General features: G+C 34.3%; 1 protein-coding gene across 1 annotated transcript in view; it reads right to left on the bottom strand.

Moving 5' to 3' along the window:
• Window positions 1–15,678, bottom strand: part of LOC149791464 (uncharacterized) — an 85,394-nt gene extending 69,716 nt beyond the window's left edge. Inside the window, exons 1-5 of the mRNA XM_089969427.1 lie at window positions 15,580–15,678; window positions 5,962–6,009; window positions 4,232–4,432; window positions 3,585–3,806; window positions 2,739–2,945 (exon numbers count right to left, since the gene is read on the bottom strand). Coding sequence (XP_089825553.1) covers window positions 2,739–2,945; window positions 3,585–3,806; window positions 4,232–4,432; window positions 5,962–6,009; window positions 15,580–15,610 — 709 coding nt within the window. The 5' untranslated portion in view covers window positions 15,611–15,678. The remainder of the gene's footprint in view (window positions 1–2,738; window positions 2,946–3,584; window positions 3,807–4,231; window positions 4,433–5,961; window positions 6,010–15,579) is intronic.
• Window positions 15,679–21,608: the final 5,930 nt, after the last annotated feature.

Below are 21,608 nucleotides of genomic sequence, written 5' to 3' on the forward strand. Positions count from 1 at the left end.
AACTTATGCTGAAAGATAAAATGTGTTTTTATCCGATACATGTGCCTAAACAATACGAAGTACACAATTTTGGGGATTTTCTTTGTCTTTGCTTGCTCTCGGAATGTTTTATCTGTGACAAACGAATACCCTAAGTACTACATCATAGGAAAATATTTTCGAGTTTGAATTTCAGCTTTGATCAAGTTTTAAGAATCCAGTCTACAGTCAAGAAAGGTTAAGCAGGAAGATGCTGCTTAAATAAAAGTTCGAAAACTTTCATATTGGAAAACCTTTAAGGCAAGTGCTTCTCGAATACTAATCAGGAGAATTTCAAAAATATCACGTCCTTGCTAAATGAATACATGAACTTACATGTTTGATTATTTCAAAGAAAATTATATATCTATATGTATATATATATGTATATATATATATATATATATATATATATATATATATATATATATATATATATATATATATATATATATAGCATACAAGACGAGGAGGTGAAGAGTTGCAGTCAAGTAGACAAATTTGCTTTATGCTTGCATCCGTAACCTCCTTACGCAATTTTTAGACTTCTTCTTACCCTATGATGCCATTTTTGGTTTCTTTATATTTTCTATTTTTTTCTGTTGTTGATTCTATTTTGCAGTGATTGACTGGATTGTTGTGTTCGGGTTTTCTTAGATTTGAATATAAATTTATCCTGTATAGTCGTTCATATTTTTATATATCACCTGTTTCATATTTTTATATTTCAGCTGGTTTTTTTTTGTAGATGATCTTTTTGAAATATTAAAACCTATGGTGGATTATTGAAAACACAATGGAATGTGTATCTTGAAAGATAAAAAAGACATACGGCAATAAATGATACATATTTTGTTGGAATAGTCCATCTACCATAAAAAATGTTCTAAAGGAACGCAAACAAGAGCAAATAAAAAATGACGTACTTATTAGTTAACTGACGCACATCCATGATTTAAACAGGTCTTAACTAGTGAATCATGGTGACTCTAAGCAATATTTCTATCACTTAAATTTAATTCAACCGCATGTAGTTACATTATTCTCCTCCCCCAAGAGATAATTTCGATAGCCTTTTGAAGCCTCACCAGAACTCTACTGAAACACCCTGTGCTTCATATTGTTCATGGGCTTCTGTCTTAGTGTTGTGCGGCTTCATAGTGGACGTGGGACCAAATACACGGTGTTTGCAGCTCAACAACACCTGCATTAATGACAGTAACAGACCGTCAATCTGTAATATCCATCGACCTGACAAAATCTTATGACACGGTCAGTCGTGGGCGCCCTTGGAGGACCTTGGCAGAATGTGTTTGCTTATAGAAATTCATCTTATTGTTTCAGCAGTTCTATGATAGCACACGCGTTTGTGTCATGGACGACGGTAAGTCATCTGAACTATTCCCTGTCACCAATGTGGTCAAGTAAGATCGTTTTGTGGCTAGATGAATCTTCAATATAATGTTCTATTGCCGTGCGTAATGATGCACATGACACTGGAATTGGCGCCAGATACCAGACGTATGGCAAGGTCTGCACTTTGAGGAAGCTCCAGTTAAAACAAAGTTATAGGAATTGACTATCCATGTTCTCTTACTTGCTGTCGAATGGTCCCTAAATGTAAAATATGAATTTGACATGCAATATAGAATGAATTATTTATGTTCAGACTTACATTTCGGTCTCATTCAGTGTAAAAAAGACGTATATAATGCACCAACATGAGCCAGGAAAGACTTATACAGTAAATGGAAAAACCCTTGTGGCAGTGGAACAATTAACACTCTCTCGACAGGACATTGTCACAGGTAGTCCAGATCAATGACAAAACCAATGCCATAGTTGCTTCTAATGCATGTGGGACATATTACAGACTTAGCACAAATGTGTGGAAGCTCAGAGGCATCAGTCTGAAAACAAACATTAATGTTTACAAAGCCAGTGTGTTGCCGACCTTGCTGTATGCATAGGAAACCTGGACTATGTACAGATGCGGTGCCAATAAGCAGAACCATCCTCACATGGGCTGCCTGAAGAAATGGCTGGGAATAACATGACAGGACAGTGTCCCATACACCGGGGCTTACACACGGCTGGCATTCCAGTCATTCATATTCTGCTAACGGAATCACAGTTGACATGATCAGGCCACTTTACCATGATGTCGTAGGAACAATTACCGAAGAAAATCTTCAACAAGCTGACGAAAGAATGCGACCTCGTGGTGGTCTGCGTGGTCAGGAAACACGCTTCAAAGCTATCATTGAAACATTTGAACATTGGCCCTGAGTCTTGGGAAGTTCTTGTACAGGATGTATCCACTTGGACTACTCTGATATATAATGGAGAGAGAAAATTTGAACTGAGGAGAACTGCAGAAACAGCACAGAAGCGCGAGAAGCGTATACCTCATAACTGCAGCACGTTCTCTGTTGATCAAGCAACCTCAAGCCGCATCTTCTCTCAAGTGTGCCAAAGACAGCCCAGAGCAAACGTTGGATTGATCAGCAACTCACGTACTCACATAAACCAAACCAGTTAATCATATTATGATTATGTTCATACTCAAAGGACGTACAAAAACACCATTCCGCATATATGTATTAAATATGAACAAAAACATCTGTCGGATTTTCTACTGAAATTCACAGGATGACCATGATAGAAGATATACATGTATGGAGCCCTTATAACTCAGACAACATAAAATATGGACTTACGTTCACATTTATACGACGAATCCAAATTCCATCCAACGTCATTGTCCCATGTTGCATTCAAAGAACACGTGGCATGAAACACAAAATACTGATTACCAAACCTGTGGCCAGAGATACATTTCACAGTGAAGCTCGTGCCATATGAAGTATTCCCATTTGAATCTAGCACCGTTTTGGGTTGCAGCAATGGTGTCTTACAGTTGATAACTATAATAATAATAATAATAATAACATGATAATAATAACAGTTGGGGTTGTATAGATATAAATAATGATATATTAGTTGTGCTTGCGGAGACAGAAAAAAGGATAAAAATGGAAGTACGTAATTTAGGGATAATGCATTAAAATGAGTATACTATAAAATTATCAAGCTAGTTTTGCAAGTGGCACTCGTAAAAGTGTACTCTAGACTATTAATAATCATCATCATCATCATGTATGGTGATAACTCATGAATCTGTTTTTGCATTTAATTTTGTTACAAACATTTTTTTGTCAAATGGTTAAAAGACACAATAACACACACTGATCAAACTTTTTTACAACTTTGAAGTAATCACTGAATAATTTCTTAATTTATATTGGCTTTCTTTATGAAGTTTCTCTATTCGATCCTTTATTAATTTTGATAACATAGATTTATACATTTAATGCAACGGAATATTGTAAGGTTATTGCCAGTGAAAGTTTATGATATTATAATACTTTTTAAAATAACATTTACTTTGCAGACTGGTATCCCTCTTATATATATATATATATATATATATATATATATATATATATATATATATATATATATATATATATATATATATATATACGAGTAATACATTCAATTACCATCACATGTCCCTGGATCGTTCCACACACCATGGATTGAAGAGCTGTTATCATTGCACCGGATAACTTTTGAGGACTGCACACGAACGTCCGGATCTTTTGTAAGATCAACATGAAACGCATAACCGGTATCACAAGTTACTGTCATATTGCTACCCACAATTCCTGTAACAGCTGAGAATAACATGTGACTCTTCATAGTAGGCTGTAAACACTTTTTCACTGAAATAAAATATGAAAAAGCACCCATAGCTTATTGGCATCTTTTCATTTCGCGGATATTTTGAGTACGTTAAGATATGTCTGCATGACTGTGTGCTGCAGTAAATGGGGTAGCTATCGCTTTGATAAAGGGTCCACACTATTCAATATTCAGTCAATAACTGATCAGAAATATGGTTGCTAGGATATGCACGATTATGTTAATGAATGTAGTATTGCTAAACAGAAATCTGTGCTACAAAAGTTTTGCTTGCACTTTCACTTCATAGTCTGTCTTGATCAACCATCCGAAATCAAAAGGATATTAGATGTTGCAACAAAATCTATGCTCACTAATACGCAATACATTTAAGCAATCATATTGCAATCATAGAGACAGAGGGAAGACATATTGATACGACGTGAATGTTGTATGCAATACTTACAAGTACAATTTCCGATTGTACTATCCCATATCCCTGTGGAGCCATTGTTCGCCATAATGCAACTGATTGTTTTGTGAAGAGCTGTTCCATCTATGACGTAACTTGGGTCACAAGACAAAGAAATAGTCGAGCCACCCACAACTGCACTGGTGCCATTGGCATGCATATAAGGACCAGGTACTACATCCGGGCAAAACAAAGCTGTAACGCACGAGACATAAATTCAGTACCACAAGTTTTATCTCGATTTGTCAAAAATGGTATTTATTTCCTGTACCCCATGATAGCAACTCTATGGAAGAACTCTATAACTACTATTAAAATCTGACAAGTGGACGTTGATAAAATATGCAAAGTAAACTTATAAGAGTGAAGTGCTGTACTCTTTAATTAATCCTATTAATTACTGCTTATTAACAATTATTGAGCAGTTTGTTTATAATCTTTCTTCTGCTAGGATACATGTACTCCAGTTTCGAGGTTATCACATCAGTGCTAAACAGTCGTAGAATAAAGGAAATAAATTTCAAGATCATACATTATACGAGAATTATAATTATGAATTTGATTTTAACAAATATTATTGTGAAATATATATTTTATTGTCCGATATATTGACATGTTAAAGTCATTATAATTGACAAGACTGCATTTCAAATGATAGCTGGCTCGACTTGTATGAAGATACAATCTTCCGCAAAAGCGGAGAAGCGATATTGACATCTGATAACTATATTGGTATGTGAGCAGAATACCTTATTAAGATCGGTTGTTAATATTTGTATGTGAACATAATAACTTTTTGTTTATATTGGCATATAAGCAGAATAACTTGTTGTCTATATTGGCATATAAGGAGAATAACTTGTCTATATTGGCACATAAACAGCCTAACTTGTCTATAATGGCATACAAGCAGAATAACGTTTTGTCTATATTGGCATATAAGCAGAAACCTTATTGCCTGGCATATAAGCGGAATAATTAATTGTCAACATTGGTATGTAAGATGAATAACTTGTTTTCTATACTGGCATATAAGCAGAACAACATTTTATAGAATTTAAAGAAAGTTGGCAAATTATTGAGAAAGATACAACACATATATTTTTTCCATTTTCGCCACGAATTGAAGGGTAATTGTTAACTATAATAATAATAATAATAATAATCATCATCATCATCATCATCATCATCATCATCATCAGAAAGGATATACATTTGCACTCCTCAGAAAGATCATAGATTCTCTAACTTAGTGAATATTGTATTACATGTAGCAATCTCTGCTTGTTTTTATATAATAAGGATTTTTGTTAAATTCTGTGGTTGATTATATAAAGTTCACATTGAATCAAACCAGTTTAGTTAAACAATAAGAGAGGTACTGTTTAGTTTTGTGCTTTATGACACATCAACACAAGTAGGCTATTAAGTGCCGAGACAATTATAGTAAATTACTCAGACAAGTGAGCACATGGTTAGCCAACGTATACCTTTTCGGTCGCAACTCGGCATGCCAACATGTTACCCAATGGAGAGAGAGAGAGAGAGAGAGAGAGAGAGAGAGAGATATTTTAATTTCACTAAAGAGTGTTGATATTGTGGTGACCTAGTTCTATTATAGAAGTTGTCGAAAAGAAAATAATTTCTTCGAAGTTGTTATGCTCTGTGTGTGTGTGTGTGTGTGTGTGTGTGTGTGTGTGTGTGTGTGTGTGTGTGTGTCTTACCTGCAAATGCAGTTGATCTGATTGTGTAGATGTAGTGAAGAAAAAGTCCTGTAAAGAAACGGTAAACAAAAATGTAGATGATATTGTTTGAATGGCAGAAAATTAATCATTAGTTTAATAATTTAAAGAATAATCACGTGATGTATCATATATCCGAAAATGCTAGCCAATCATTTCGCCTAAGCATCTTCTACATACTAATTTTATACAGCATAAACAATGCACTGCAAGGATCACATTTTATCTCTTACATAAAATAATATGTTTAGGTTTAACATCGCTACCTATTTTCAAGTTGTATTCTGTTTGAATTATTTAGAAAAGCTCACAACTTTCAACCTTTGGTTCACACTTAAAACGACCAGATTTCTCGATTCTTGGTATGCAAAGATAAATACGTATGTCTGAGCAAGCGCATATAGTGTATTATTTTATGGAAAACAAAGGGATTCTGTGAGAAGGCAATCTTTCATAAGAAAATCTAATCAAAGTGGCACACTAAGGAACATATTGCATTTTTTTAGCCGTGGGATTAACGCCATTTTTCAGTACATGATACATCGTCGAAAGTAAATCTGGTGGAGAAAATAAACCCGGGAAATTCTCGGAAGAATCATCAACCTACTCGAAGCTACTGGCAAGCTTTCTCACATACCACGTTAGCCTAGGCGACACCCAAACCCATGCGGATAAAGATGAGCTGTCGATGATCTTTAAAGGCGAACGCCCTATACTTCTCAACCACCCGGAACCCACTAGAGCATACAGAGCGATACGTTTTTCTTTTTGTTTCGGAAGAGCGTCAAAGCATGCGAAAAAACAGGTGAAATTGCTAGTAAAAGTAAGGAGTTTCATAGAGACAGTGTCTCAGTAATGGCTTGAGCTGCTAAACAGAGTCAATTTCAAGAATATAAACATGGGTCCAAGTATTCCTTAATCATGATTGAATAACGGATAACGAGTTACTTGCTTCCAATTTTACCAATGCAAATCAGTGTTGTCCAAAAGGTGATAAATTAGGATGTATTTGGTCTTGTGAATGCGTTGTTCTAAATGTCATTCTATAATATATTATTTTCAATATTAGCACATTGTATAGGATCCTACAGTGTAAATACATGGAAAAGAAGGACCTACGGTCAAACTCAGGATCTTATTTACACAATGATTTTGTTCCGTTCGGATTTGATGTGAACTTATGCAGTACATGAATGACTTCTTACACTATTTATTCACTTGTTCGACGAATGTTCTCCTAACACAAATCAACGTGGTCGACATAGTACACTTCGGTATGTCGGGAAACAAAGCCCCCCAAAACAGGACGAGAATATCTTTTGCTTTTAGATTTATCACGATTTAAATTGCACATGCAATATAGCCATAAGTGTTTAGTTGACTCACTCAGTTTGAATAATTAATGTTCGACGATTAAACTATGTAAGAAAGTAATTATTTACAAGTGCTCGGGCGATTAAATTGATCATCGGACAAGTTACATGTTCGTATCACATGTTTTGATGAATGTTTGGAGAGTAAGCAAAGATGAAACATGATTATGCTTTAGTTCCATGTAAGACGTTCAGTACAGTTTGGTGAAAATGATAATGGGACACAAAATTTATCTAACGCATGGATGGTAAAATCTTATGGAATTATCGGTAATATATACATAATAGCATCAAATCATGTGTAATTCAAGATAGGGAATTTACGAATGTTTGTGTCATATGCAATAACAAGAGTTCGTGAAGGAAAAAGATTTCATCACTACAGAAACAGATTTTACAGACAAAGTCCATATAGATGTTCTGAGCCAACATTTTAAGTGGATGATGTTTTATGGACAACTAGATATATTAGCTAACACAGGAAATATTTCATAAAATCGTAAAGATTAATTCAGAGGTAAAATTATCATTTTGCATGTCTTCAACATTTTAAGTTCACTGTTACCTGTAATTACGGTAAGGATAGAATCATATACAATTGTTTAGTTAGAAAATGTTTTGCACTAGTTTTGGATTGAACTCTGATTGACAGAACGTTTTATTTCCTATAAAGTTTAATGCTACAAATTAAGTCAAAATTATTTTGATATCAGTTTTTACAATCTTGGGATTTGTATATTTTGGAGTATCAATCGAATATATGCTCATTAAACACGATCATTGCTTAGAGCCGTTTTTTGGCACATATATAATCATAAAACTCGATCATTGTTTGGTGCTATAGTTAGCACATATATAATTATTCGTATACGTAATCTGTGCACTGTTCTGCATGTTTAATCAGCCCAGCATTATTGACATTTCATGTACGGGTAATAAAGTGATGATTGTTTTATGTTCAGTAATATTCAGCATAGTTTAGATAATGAGGTTCGACAAGATAATACATATATTGTTGTCATGTGCGTGTTCCAGCATTATCATCAACGGAAACGTTTCATAATATATATATATATATATATATATATATATATATATATATATATATATATATATATATATATATATATATATATATATAGGAGGCCCCAAGGGGCCGAGTGGTCTAAAGCGCTCTCCGTTACGGATCATTGCCATCTCACCTCTGTCTGCGTGGGTTCGAGTCTTGGATTCAGCCAATGTGGGTATGTGAGAAAGCTTGCCAGTAGCTTCTTGTCGGTCGGTGGTTCTTTCCGGGGTTTTCCCGGGTTCTTCCTCCACCATTAAAACTGGCCGCTATGTATAGCCTAGCGTGTGCTGAAAAATGGCGTTAAACCCTACAACAACAACAACAACAACAATATATATATATATATATATATATATATATATATATATATATATATATATATATATATATATATATATATATATATACCAGATTAATGACGTATTGTCACTATCAAACTACGCCCGTAACAGTATCAAAGTTATAGCGCTACTGTGTAGCATATATGTTGTGTTGCATTCCCATAGGTTACTACTGGTGGAAGAAATGCAGATAACGCCAAATTTAAACGGAGCCAATAAAGATTTAAGCAAAGACTTGCACAGATTTAAAACACTAAAACTTCAAGCGCAAATTACTATTATTTAAATATTTCCAGCTATAATAAGTGGACAGATATATCTGATGAATACGGTTTGCATTTTAGAATCCGTATCAAAATCGACTTAATATGCAAATTGTAGTGGGTGATCCTAATTATTGACAATACCAGTATCATTTGTTGTGATGCATATCGTAATAACAGAACAGCACGTTTAATCGTTTTCCAATAATTTTCCAATTATTATTATCAGATTCAAATACTGGATTTAAAAGTATAATTATTATTTAACATAGCAATTACTTTTTATTTAGTTTTAAGATGTTCTGGATGCAAGAACCGTTTTTGCAATTTCAAAACAAAAATATATATTATGTTAATTCGATATTCATATATATTTTGTTCATTCTGTCATACCGAGAACATTTTTATATAGGCAAAACGTCATTGTAGGAACGAGTCGAAAGTTTTTAAAGTGCCACTATGTGCAGTTGTGGAATTGGTAGAAACAAATTAAAGAGAGTTTTGGCATTATTATTATTTGGTGTAAAACTATCCAAAGACTCATGTGCCGGTAGCTTTCGTGATCTAAACTTTGATTTGGCAACCATATGCATTTTCTTTTGCAATATAATATAGAAAATTACAAAGAAACGAAAAGGAGCGTGGAATAGTTTGAAACTTCAGGAAGTAAATATTACTAAAGAAAGCTGATTTCTCTCTTTCTTTTTATATATATATATATATATATATATATATATATATATATATATATATATATATATATATATATATATATATATATATATATATATATATATAGTGTGTGTGTGTGTGTGTGTGTGTGTGTGTGACTGTTGACATGTCCATTTTTGGAAATTTCATTCCTAATAATAATTTTCCCAATGTGATTGCTTGCCTTTTGATTTATATTGTGTCTAATGTTATGTACGTGTTAAGATCTCTGAATCAGCACTGGCTCAGTGCATGCATGACTCGCAAACGAAAGGACTAGGGCTCGAATATTACCATCAGATCAAAGACATTAGGCGACCTTCACGATTGCTATGTGGTGATAGATAATTTATGTTATGTGACAATGTTGAAGAGATTTTTAATGCCTTTGCAAAACAAACCAGACCCTTTCCATAATTAGAGTTCTTCTGCATTAGTAAATGACACAGTCTTAAAGTTAATAGGCATTTACTTAAGTCTGATGCAAAGTATGATCTATTCGTGAAGACTGTGAATGAACTAAGTGGTGGAAGCAGCATATATCTATGTCATAGAAACACCTGAGTAATACTTTGACAAAGATAGTCAGAGAAAGCGTGATGAATAAGTCGGAAGAGAATGTCAAGGTCAACGTCATTCATTAATTATGTAAGCTCTATAACCTAAAAGAATGGACTATGAGACAATATATTCTGGTACATGGGTGTAGACGAGCACGAGAAGAACAGGTTAGATGGGTAGAAGAAAATCAGACGACCATGGTAATGGCTGAATTTTACAAGTAGAGCTGAAGACTCCGTAATATTTGCATGACCATGTAAAGAACAATACATTACTTCCGAATAAATGAATTCCAAAGGAATATGATTCCTCTCTCTCCCAAAATAAGCTGATAATAGATTATAAGATTTCACAAACAAAAGTACTTTCTATAAGTACACGGTTATGAAATTTGCAGCCGAAGTTTTATTTAAAAATTAGAATTAGCTGATTATAGTGTTTTGATTTTTTAACAGAATCAAGTCGATTTCGAAGTTCTATCTATCTATCTATCTATCTATCTATCTATCTATCTCTCTCTCTCTCTCTCTCACTCTCTCTCTGTCTCTCTGTCTGTCTGTCTGACTCTCTCTCTCTCTCTCTCTCTCTCTCTCTCTCTCTCTCTATATATATATATATATATATTAAAGTTGGAAAGAAAAATGTTTACTCAAAAAATGTTATGTGATTGTCGTCACGATTAAATCTAATCCTTCCTTTTTATGCAAAATCAAGATTCTTCCCGTTTTGAATCAGAATTTTGTAATGTATGGCTTTAGACAAACCTTAGTTTGCATAATTTTACGACAACATTGTTTTTCACACACATTCGTTCCTTTCAGTTGAAGAGAAGACAATAATTACATTTCACAGTCTATGCTTATCTTCCCTTAAGTTTATAAGAAACAATATAGATATTTATGTACCGTGATAAATATAGAGGATTGCAATTTCCCTTTTACTATACCACTACTATTAAATCTTTGTTGACGCGAGAAATGATAACCGTTATTTCGATATGGAAGACATAGATACGTTGAAAATTAGTAGTCATCACCTACCACTTTGCTTTAATACGAATGATTCTGTCATATGATTGTTAGCTATTAATAAAAAGTAAAACTTCATGGAGCATTGTTGGCACGTTTTTCTTGAAAATAAACGCTAATATATTGTGATAGATGTATATAAAAGTAGAGAGAATGATAGCTGGACAAATTATTGCGACCAACTGTCTATAGACAACACTTTTGCATCTCGTATTTTCAACTGTAAATCTTTCACACGTTAGCACGATCTATCTATGCATTTATTTATGCGTATGTATGTATGTATGTATGTATATATATATATATATATATATATATATATATATATATATATATATATATATATATATATATATATATATATATATATATATATATATATATATATATACACATATATATATATACATATATATATATACATATATATATATATATAACAGACTTTTATAAATAGTGTCGTCTTGCTAACTTTTACTTGTTTCTGGCTGTCAGAAGAATACGAATCAAAAGGAGGACGAAATACCTATCGGCACTTAAATCAACAGCCTCTAATATATTGACAGATATTGCGCATTGGATTGACATCAAAGAAAATAACTTATTAATGGAACTTTATTTCTATTGGAAATATATTCGTTGTAATGGATATTTGGTGTAAGACTACAGAAAGTGCCCATATATTCTGTTATATTTCCCTAGCGACTTATCTAAATGACCGTTTGGTCTAATTATTTCTTTATTTAAAACTCGTAAAATGTTGTTAGAAGCAATAATAATTTGCTTAGAAACTAATAAAAAGTCATTTGGTGTAATTATTATTTTGTTTAAAACCATCGAAAGAATCATTTGCCAGGTGCTTTTGAAAATGCAGCTTTGATTTTACAACCACATGCATTTTGTATTATTATTGAAAAAATGCAAAGAAGTGAAAAGCAAGGGCGGTCAAAATTGAAATGACAAAAGCTTCACGTTGTAGATTGAGCTTGAACAAATCCATATGTTTGAAATTACCGCAGATATCTTAATTATTAGCCAGCCAGGACATTATCTTACTTATCTTGTTTTTCAAGTGTTCAATATTTGTCATTTAGCTGTAATGCTTTTGGATGAACTTTCGTTATACACTCTGATTTTGTAATTACCTCCTAATTAGATACTATGTTTAAAATTCTCTGTGCTCTAATTCGCTATTTGTCACATCCATTACAGTCTTGAAACGTGCTATCTTTCAGTATCAACATTTTCGTGCACCTTAAAACTGCCATTATGAACTCTTATGTAGATACATCGGATACATTATACGTCATAGACAGTCATACCACTTATTTAATGAAATTTCTTTCAGCTAGTTCGAAAAATGTCAAATGTCAAATGACTATTCCTAAATATATACATACCTTTCATTCTGTATTATATCGTTCAAAAGCTTTCAAACTTAATATATGTTATAATGGCATACAGAAGAATACTTGTCCGTAAAATGCACCTACAAATCTCACCCATTGCAACAACTAGTACACGTGAAAGTACTTGCCTGAAATTAAACTTTTTCTCCGTAAAGATTGAAATTGAAAGACGGTGTCTTATGAATCATGTTTGTATTCTAAAATTCTGTTTCACTGACTTTAACTATAGGTGTTCCAAATGTACATGTTGACAGGTACATCAATTATTTGATAATACTCTTGCTCTGTTTTCTTCCCTGCTTGATTCGAATTTGTTTTGTCTGTTGATATGAGATGAATGCTATCAAAACCATCTTTTAAGTCTGGTAAAAGAAACTTTTATTTTCAATTTTGATTTTGAATGAAATTCTGCAACATTGTTGGTTTTAGGGTTCTGTGAAACTTTTCCATTACAGCTTGAATTATTATTTCAGTAAGTTTAAAAGTATTCCGTGTGTCCTTTTTCAACATATCGATAACATTTTTTATGTACATTCCATTTCCTTCAATCAACTAATTATTTTTTAATGTTTAGTCCGTTTGAAGATTTCGATCGACGAATTAAGCATGACATCTCCATTTTTATTGTAATGTGTACAGTACAAAAAGTGTTTCAACAGAATATAATACTGTAAAATATATTTACAAAAAGAGTCCTTTTCATCTGCTTGTCACATGTCAGCAACATGACTTAAATAAACCATTTCGTATTGTCACATGATTACGTGATGCGTTTGCATATTGTTGTATTAATCATTCTTTCTATTCGTTATAATTTTCATTTTTCAATTCATTGTAGTTTTCCTTTAATACGGAAAGCTTTTTAATTTTAAAGCTAAACTTGCGTGCCATACCACATCAAGCGTCTTGCTAATATAGAAGAAAACGGTCATGGCCTCCTATCGCAAGCTTACAATGAACTGCTTCATGCATTCGATCCAGACAACAATATTACTAACACTAATTTCAAGAAAAAAGAATCGGAATCACCACATAACAATTCAATAGCTGTATGAACTATAGAAGAAATAACACAATCTGACAATTTGGCTCGTATCCTGTACAATTATAACTGTACTTGAAAGGAAAAAGGCTCACCTTAAAATATTAACATCGAGGCCAAAGAATAATAGAAGTCCATTCTCACCTTTATAAAGAACTAGATCAGAAGGCCTGATTGATGTCGTACAAAAAATCTGGTTCAAGTTTGTTTAATACGCGGTGGCTATACCCTATTTGACCACTACGATGGCATAGTGGTTAAAGCGTGCGCCTCGGAAGCGGTAGGTCATGGATTCGAACCCGACCGAATCGTACCAAAGACTTACAAAAATGGTACTAACAGCTACCTCGCTTGGCGCTCAGCATTAAGAGGTTAGTGTTAGGAATGGTCGGCCTGGTGTCAGGATAATGTGACTCGGTGGGACATCATTCTATGTGTCTGCGGCATGATGCCCCAGTGCTAGACATCACTATAAAGTGCCACACTGCAGATATCGTTGCGATATGACTGAAAAATTGTGAAAGCTACGTTAAAAATCCTAAACACACACACACGTACACACACATATACTCTACTTAACTTCCCGATATCATTCGACAGGATCTACTTCGACTCAATCTGATTAAATTCGATCTACTTCTACTCTTTCGTATATAGCCTGAAACCTATTCATACTTGGCCAATAAACGATTCTCAAACCCCGCTGAATGTATACATCCCTGCTGCGCAATTTATGTTCGCTTTGTACAATTAAGAAATGGACCATACTGCTTATCAATGTTAGAAACATTCCATCATTTAAAAATTGTACAGCGAACTTTAATAAGATTACGCAAAAAATTAGCAATTATTTCTACGTCGCATGTTTCACTTTAAAAAGTATGTCGAAGTATCTATACAGCCGTGATATGATTCATCTATAACGTAGAATTTTGTCACAGCTCCACAAATTTGCTCCTCATTTTAACGCGGACTAATTAGTACATATTTACATAAACTCTAAATGGGAACGTTTTATTATCGATAGCTTTTCTACAATCATTTAAAAGCCATATAATATTTTATTGTATTATTTATTCGGGCCTTTAAATTACACAATGTTTGCTAACTGAATGTTTACATTGGCAAGCAAATCTATTTTTCCAACGTACATTAATTACCTCTCAGAGAAAATGGAATTCGATACGTATTATATGACCACTTCCTCTCTGTAAAACTTTACATATCAGTCTGCATAGAAGGCGTTACTTTACTTAGTTTTAGTATTTGAGATGAATCAATTTTAAGATTGTGAAAGAAGATATTTCCAATGTTTTTACAATGCTTATCCGTTGATGCGGGAAAGGTTAATACCTGATAATGTGTCCCTCATATATAGAACATCATTCATCTTATACAAGCACCTAACTGCCTACACTCTTATTCTTATTGCAAAATGGTCGAAATAATGCTCTAATTTACAATGAATTAATGTTATCTATCTCCATAGCAATATTGCATATAACGTAAACGAAAATAGGTTGGTGGACACTTAATTTATATGTTTAGACTGAACCGGAGGAAATATTCAAAGTCATATACAAAGAGAACCAGGAGTAAGTGCATACAAAGATACTGATCAATTTACATACAAACATACATATACTGTATTCTGGTTTTACCGGTATATACATACATACATATATATATATATATATATATATATATATATATATATATATATATATATATATATATATAGAGAGAGAGAGAGAGAGAGAGAGAGAGAGAGGCAGACGGACACATCGGTATGCTTACTCTTACCTGCAAAACCGATCCCCTTCGTACTTAACATCGTGCCGTGCGAGAGGTTCCTGTTATAGCAATTCCACTATCCCGATTACCGTTTATATAAACCATCGCTTTCAGATCAATAATACGTCATGTTTTAATATTGGAGCATAATTCAACAATGCACCAGAGATTATGGCACTTGTAAGAAGACTACTGCAGCTACAGACGGAAACACGGTTATCTGTTTCATGTTTGATATCAACCGACGAAAGGCATTGTCGCAGTTCTCTCTAAGAACAGATTGTGGTTAAATGATATTGACAATTACCAAGTGACGTAAATAAACATTTGTCGATGTTTTGATGCTTGTAACCGATCGAATTTAGGATAACTTTCAAAGGAATTTCTTAGGAAACGTTTCTCGGAAAGCTTCTTGTTTACTGGATAATTTAATCATATCTTAATAACTGAACCTATCTTTTATGAACTCGGGTATGGACTATTGAATAATTCCATCGTAGTTATAGAAGGATTTAATAATAATTTCTTGATATCAGTTTTGAAAGCGTGCAGACGTTCCAAGGATGTCTTACCAAAATACTGTTAAACATCTCTTACCAGTATATCTTATGTATTGTACCTTTCTGTGTGTAAGAGAGAGAGAGAGAGAGAGAGAGAGAGAGAGAGTTGACTAATCAGCCCCTTTGTACTCTGAACCTATTTCGCAGATTGGTTATGTCGCTAGGTCTCGAAAAGCTATATAAATACCAAAAGAATTGGCATAAATCGGCGACCACTATAAAACGGCAAGACTGGTTACAATCGTGTGTGCAATTAATCTGGTGAATATGTAAACTTGATGAATATCAATACCTAAAACCGACCGAGACCCACACACCATAAAACATGAGGTTAATGATATCTGGAACACTGTTAAATCCAAGATGTGCCCATTGACCAGATTATGAAGTAAACCCATTTTACTCTAGAGACCGCTGATTCGTTTTAACTGCTTTCTACATATTTATTAGTTATTTCAATGGAACTCATATGCCACCAAGAAAGTTATCTTTCTATCTATATGTGCACATAGATTACGATATATAGACATAATAGTGATAAATTTACTTAGATTAGCATCTGTTTATCTATGTAGTTAGGTATGCATATAGGTAGGTAGTATTATCTCTTATAGTGTACCTACATACGGATAACACTGACTAATCACTAACAAAACATAACTTTTTTTTTTAAAATAACCTTCGCTCAAGCATTTTTCTTCAATAAATGCAACTTTGATAGTGCAATCAAACATTTGTCCTGGAGTATGTCTTAGGAGTGCATTTTATATAAAGTCAAAAGGAAATTAATTATGTTTAATTTTAAAGAAAAGGTTTGGTAATGTAATAATGTCTGAATTATTTTGGCAACATCCAAAGTAATGCCGTTATCAATTAAGTGTATACGCAACATTATTCCAATATTTACTATTCACTTGGTTTAATGTTTACTATTATAGTAAGGAAAACTCTAGGTAGATAAAAAGAACTTTGCTTGGTTTGGTCTCGATTGCTTTGGTATTTTCCGGTACAGAAAAACCAGAGGTTATTTGGTGATAAGGCAATTGAAGTAGAGTTAGCCGATCTGGTATGATTGAAATCCGTGCCCGCGTGGTTGAAGGTGTTTGTTTGGGAAATGCGTGGGTACAACGTTTGCTGCGATAACACGCTATACGAATGATGTAACATGTTGGCACCTTCTTAAACACTGATTCAGCTTGGGTTTGGTCAGGAAGCCAGTCTCCAGAAAATTAACTCAGCACTTCGTAAAATGCTTAACATTATTGGATGTTGCCTTTACCAATGATTGCCACATTCGCTGTGGTAAATGACTCAGTGCACCAGAGCTGTCATCATCTCACTGGTTGTAAATGCATGGAGACCAGAACAATCATTTTATTGGTCAATGTATTGATTTGTTTGATAACTCCATGAGCAGTTAGTTGTGTGCAACGGAATCGCATCAGATAATTGTTGGATACAATACCAAACATTTGTAATTGCATAACTTAATCGTTTCTGCCTGACCAACTTTCAGAGGGTAAAACATATCATAGTCCCAATTTCACCAAGAAAAGTCTTCAATATTGGTCCCACCGTAACGGATATGATTGGTCAGGTTTATGTTTAACTTGAAAGTTAGATATCATCCAGCTTAAATCTGGATACCATTCTTAAATTAAAATCCGGGCGTAAGTTGCTCTATGTTGATAAAATCAAAGCCGGGCCTCAATTTTACCAATAAAGCAAAACGTTTGGATTTAAATCGGATGCAATATAAGTCTGAAATAAAATGACCAATCAAATTTTGCAAGCCTAGACTTGACTAATGGCAAATATTGATTGGATTCATAATAGGATTATGTCCATACTGAAGGCGTACATAACGAAAGTTAACAAACATTTCGAGAAAATTACGTCAATTTGCATCTCTTACATCAATTGGAATAAATAATTAAAATCAGTAGTTGAGTGGATTGGGGGACAAAAGGCAGTTAACTTTAGCCCCTAGATTTACAATAATAGACTATTGAGGATAAGGGGAAATCCTATGTTAAAATTGACCTCAGGGTTTACATGGGGATGGTATTATGAGGACATAAATTATTCCAAAGGACAGAAGTGTTATGAAGACATAAGTCTACATGGAAAAATGGTCGAAATGTTCTTGGATGAAACGGTATTAGTAATGTTAAATCGGATAAGTGAGAAAATTTTAAAAGTTATCGGAAAAGCAGGAACGGTAATGAAAAAAATTGTCCAACATACAGCTGCACAGTTTAGCAACTGCTTATTTTACTACAACCCTGACACACACCCCTCTATCCAGCACCCACTTTATGATGACAAAATAAATCCTTTTAACCTTTCTGGTTATAGAGCACTCACCCTGAGTCGAAGTAGAATGATTTTCTAAATGTTCCAAGAAGAGTTGCTACTGTTGTTGTCACTTTGTTGTTGTAAGGTTTAACGCCATGTTTCAGCACATGATAGGCTATACATGGCGGCCAGAATTAATGGTGGAGGAAGAACCCGGGAAAACCCCGGAAAGAACCACCGACCCAGGAGAAGCTACTGGCAAGCTTTCCCACATACCCAGATTGGCTGAATCCGAGACTCGAAACCACGCAGACAGAGGTGAGATGGCAGTGATACGTAACGGAGAGCGCTTTAGACCACTCGGCCACTCGGGGCCCCGTTGTTGTCACTGGAAGAGTTATTACCAAGACTGGCATTGACAGCAAGCCAGCCATTTTTGTTGTTGTTACTGTCAGTAATATATTTTAAGGAAGGTCTGGGAAGATGATAACCAATATAAGTGAATAAAAAATTCTTTCTAACAATTCTCCGTTCATGTCTTTCAATTTATAAACAGGAGGGTTTAATCCACGCATTTGTTCAGTGACATGAAACAACTTGGTTATACAGTTAATTGAAAAACCTGTCAAGAGTGCGTTTCGATTCTAAATTGCAAAGCCGTTCTCCAATATTTAACAGATCTTTTGTTTTAGAGGTGGATGACGCTCCAAACAATTGATCAAACACGATCATTTCGTTTTCAAGGGTGACATCATAGGGTACAAATCCAATCCTACGCTTTGATATGAGTGTTTTAATGTGAACAATATTTCCATATGGATTCTTGCAAAGTTCTTTGAAAACATTTGTTTGAGGATTTTCAGTAGTGAAACAAATGAATGTGTCTTTTATCAGGATTTTTGTGTAAAACGCTCGGTTAAAAAACTCGGTATATTTGTCTAGTTGCCATCGTAATCGATGACGTCAACGTTGTTTTAGATGTCAAAGAAACAACCCAAGTTGATTTGGATCGGTGACACAGATAATATATTTGCAACTATGTCAAATGAAAGACATCATCTACATCTGTTTGCCATTGATGATCAATACCTAGATTTTTCGTTTCACTCCTGGAAAAGATTTATGGAATGAGTTTTGCGTAACCTGTGAATCGATTGTTATAGTATCCATTGTCTCATAACTGGTAAACGTACACCTTAAGTTTGGCTATTAACATAATTTCGGAACTCCCCGGTAACCAGCAGCATGATCTTTACTATAGTACATCGTAGCTAAAGGTGTCTCTAGTATGGTATTGACTGCTTTTATGTTGTTGCTGTGGCGCTCCTCAGTAGGTTCTATTAAGAGGGTGTTTGTGTGACATTGGTTTGAACGTGGCATGGTATGTCCGGTGAGCGGCTGGAATAGGAGTTGCCATCGTTTGTTTGATAACTTTTATCTTCATTTCTGTTCTATTTCCGTCTCCCATTCATTGTTTGTTTCTGCTGATGAAGTTCTCGAGACCATCGTTTTTACTTTATTTCTTCTCGTTTTGTGAGTAGGGGACGACGCTGAATGAGGCTTCAGTCATACTAGATACTGAATCAGACGCAGTTTAGAACACTTATCTTGACCTTCTTCCACCCTTGTGGTGGTGTCCGTCTTAGTTGGTTTAGTTCCCTATTATGCCAATCTTGAAATCTCCCAGAGTAGGGTAATCTGGCTGGTCTAAATCTTTCTGATGAAGCTATCGATGACGTTGAAATAATTGTCCGTACAGTTGCGATTTCTTCTGTTTCTAACAAATTAGTTGGATCCTTTAACAAGTTTGATTATTGCTGTAACTGGCATCTCGATAAACCAGGATGAAGAGGCAAATTTAGTATTCGTTGTTCCTACCAACCACGGAGTTCCATCCATTGTTTGTAAAGAACCAAAATGAGTTTTCGTCCTTCCAAAAGTTTTAATCCACAGGTGTGATGTCTTTCCGGTAAAGGGTGTTCGCTGTATCTTTATCCATCTCACCTCAAGACTCCTTTTAGACGTAGTCCAGCCATGAAACCTAACAATGAAACAGCCACCTTTAACAATGGTTATTTTCACATTCGTAGAAATCGACCTCGCTGAACAATCATCCTTTTCTTCTGACTGACAGGTATTTTCTTTTTCAACATTTCGCGTAGAATGTTTCAAAGGTTTCGTAATTTCTCTTTCTATGTATTGGACAAAGTTACCGTTTCTTTTCAAATGCTCAAGCAACATTCACACACAGTATCAATGATTTTCGCCTCCTTTTTGAATGACATATTTTTGTATCGGACCAATAGATTTGGTCAGTACTGACAAAACAATAATGTTTAGCTAAGCATGGGCGTAGTGTCAGCGTTTCCTTTTTGCAAGAGAGTTATGTCTTGCAAAATTGAGGAGGGTGGTGCTCACTTCTCGTTGACAACTTTTGTTTCAGAAGAAACAAATCACTGAAATGAAAATAGCCCAATGCTTCCGTTTATGCATGAATTCTTCTCCACTGATTCTCGGCACGTCTTATCAACTTCTGTAAGCGCAACAGTCGACGATGAGGTGTTCGCCGTGGACTCAATTGTCACATCTCTTGTTTGGATAAATCCAGTAAACAATTTAACACACTTAATATGTATTGACTTTAGAAGAGGACATATTAGTTGTTGTATCAGCGGCTGCTATTGTAGAACAAGGTTTCGTTGCTGTCGCCGGAGAAGTGGGAGTTTCCTAAGAAAATGGTTTCCATTTTTTTAATAAATTAGAAAACATTCATCGTGAACAGGCATTGCAGGCATCATCATGAACGGCAAATAAGATTGAGCAGTGGTAGGCGACACAAAGATGGAGTAGTTTTTGAGGAGTATGTTAGCTGCATTACCTACATTTCTGATAGGATATGTCTTTTTCTTGAGACTTTATTATGAGAACGTGAAATGGAAGAATCAAACTTTGTTATGCCTTGTCGTCTTTTTTGTAGATCTGTAATTAACCTTTGTAGTTTCGGCATTTAGATCCAATTCAAAAAGGAAAGAAAAATGACATATCCCAAAAAGCCGCTTCGACCAGGATTAAAAATTATTTGTTGTTTAGTTTGTTTATGGATTCATGGATCAGCCAATTGTTAACAACGATACTCAGCTTTCTGTTATCCAACACATTTTATTTTATAGTGTTTATCGT

The sequence above is a fragment of the Sinohyriopsis cumingii genome, chromosome 9 (genome assembly GCF_028554795.1).
Source record: "Sinohyriopsis cumingii isolate HCF-2022 chromosome 9, ASM2855479v2, whole genome shotgun sequence".
NCBI classification, from domain to species: Eukaryota; Metazoa; Mollusca; class Bivalvia; order Unionida; family Unionidae; genus Sinohyriopsis; species Sinohyriopsis cumingii.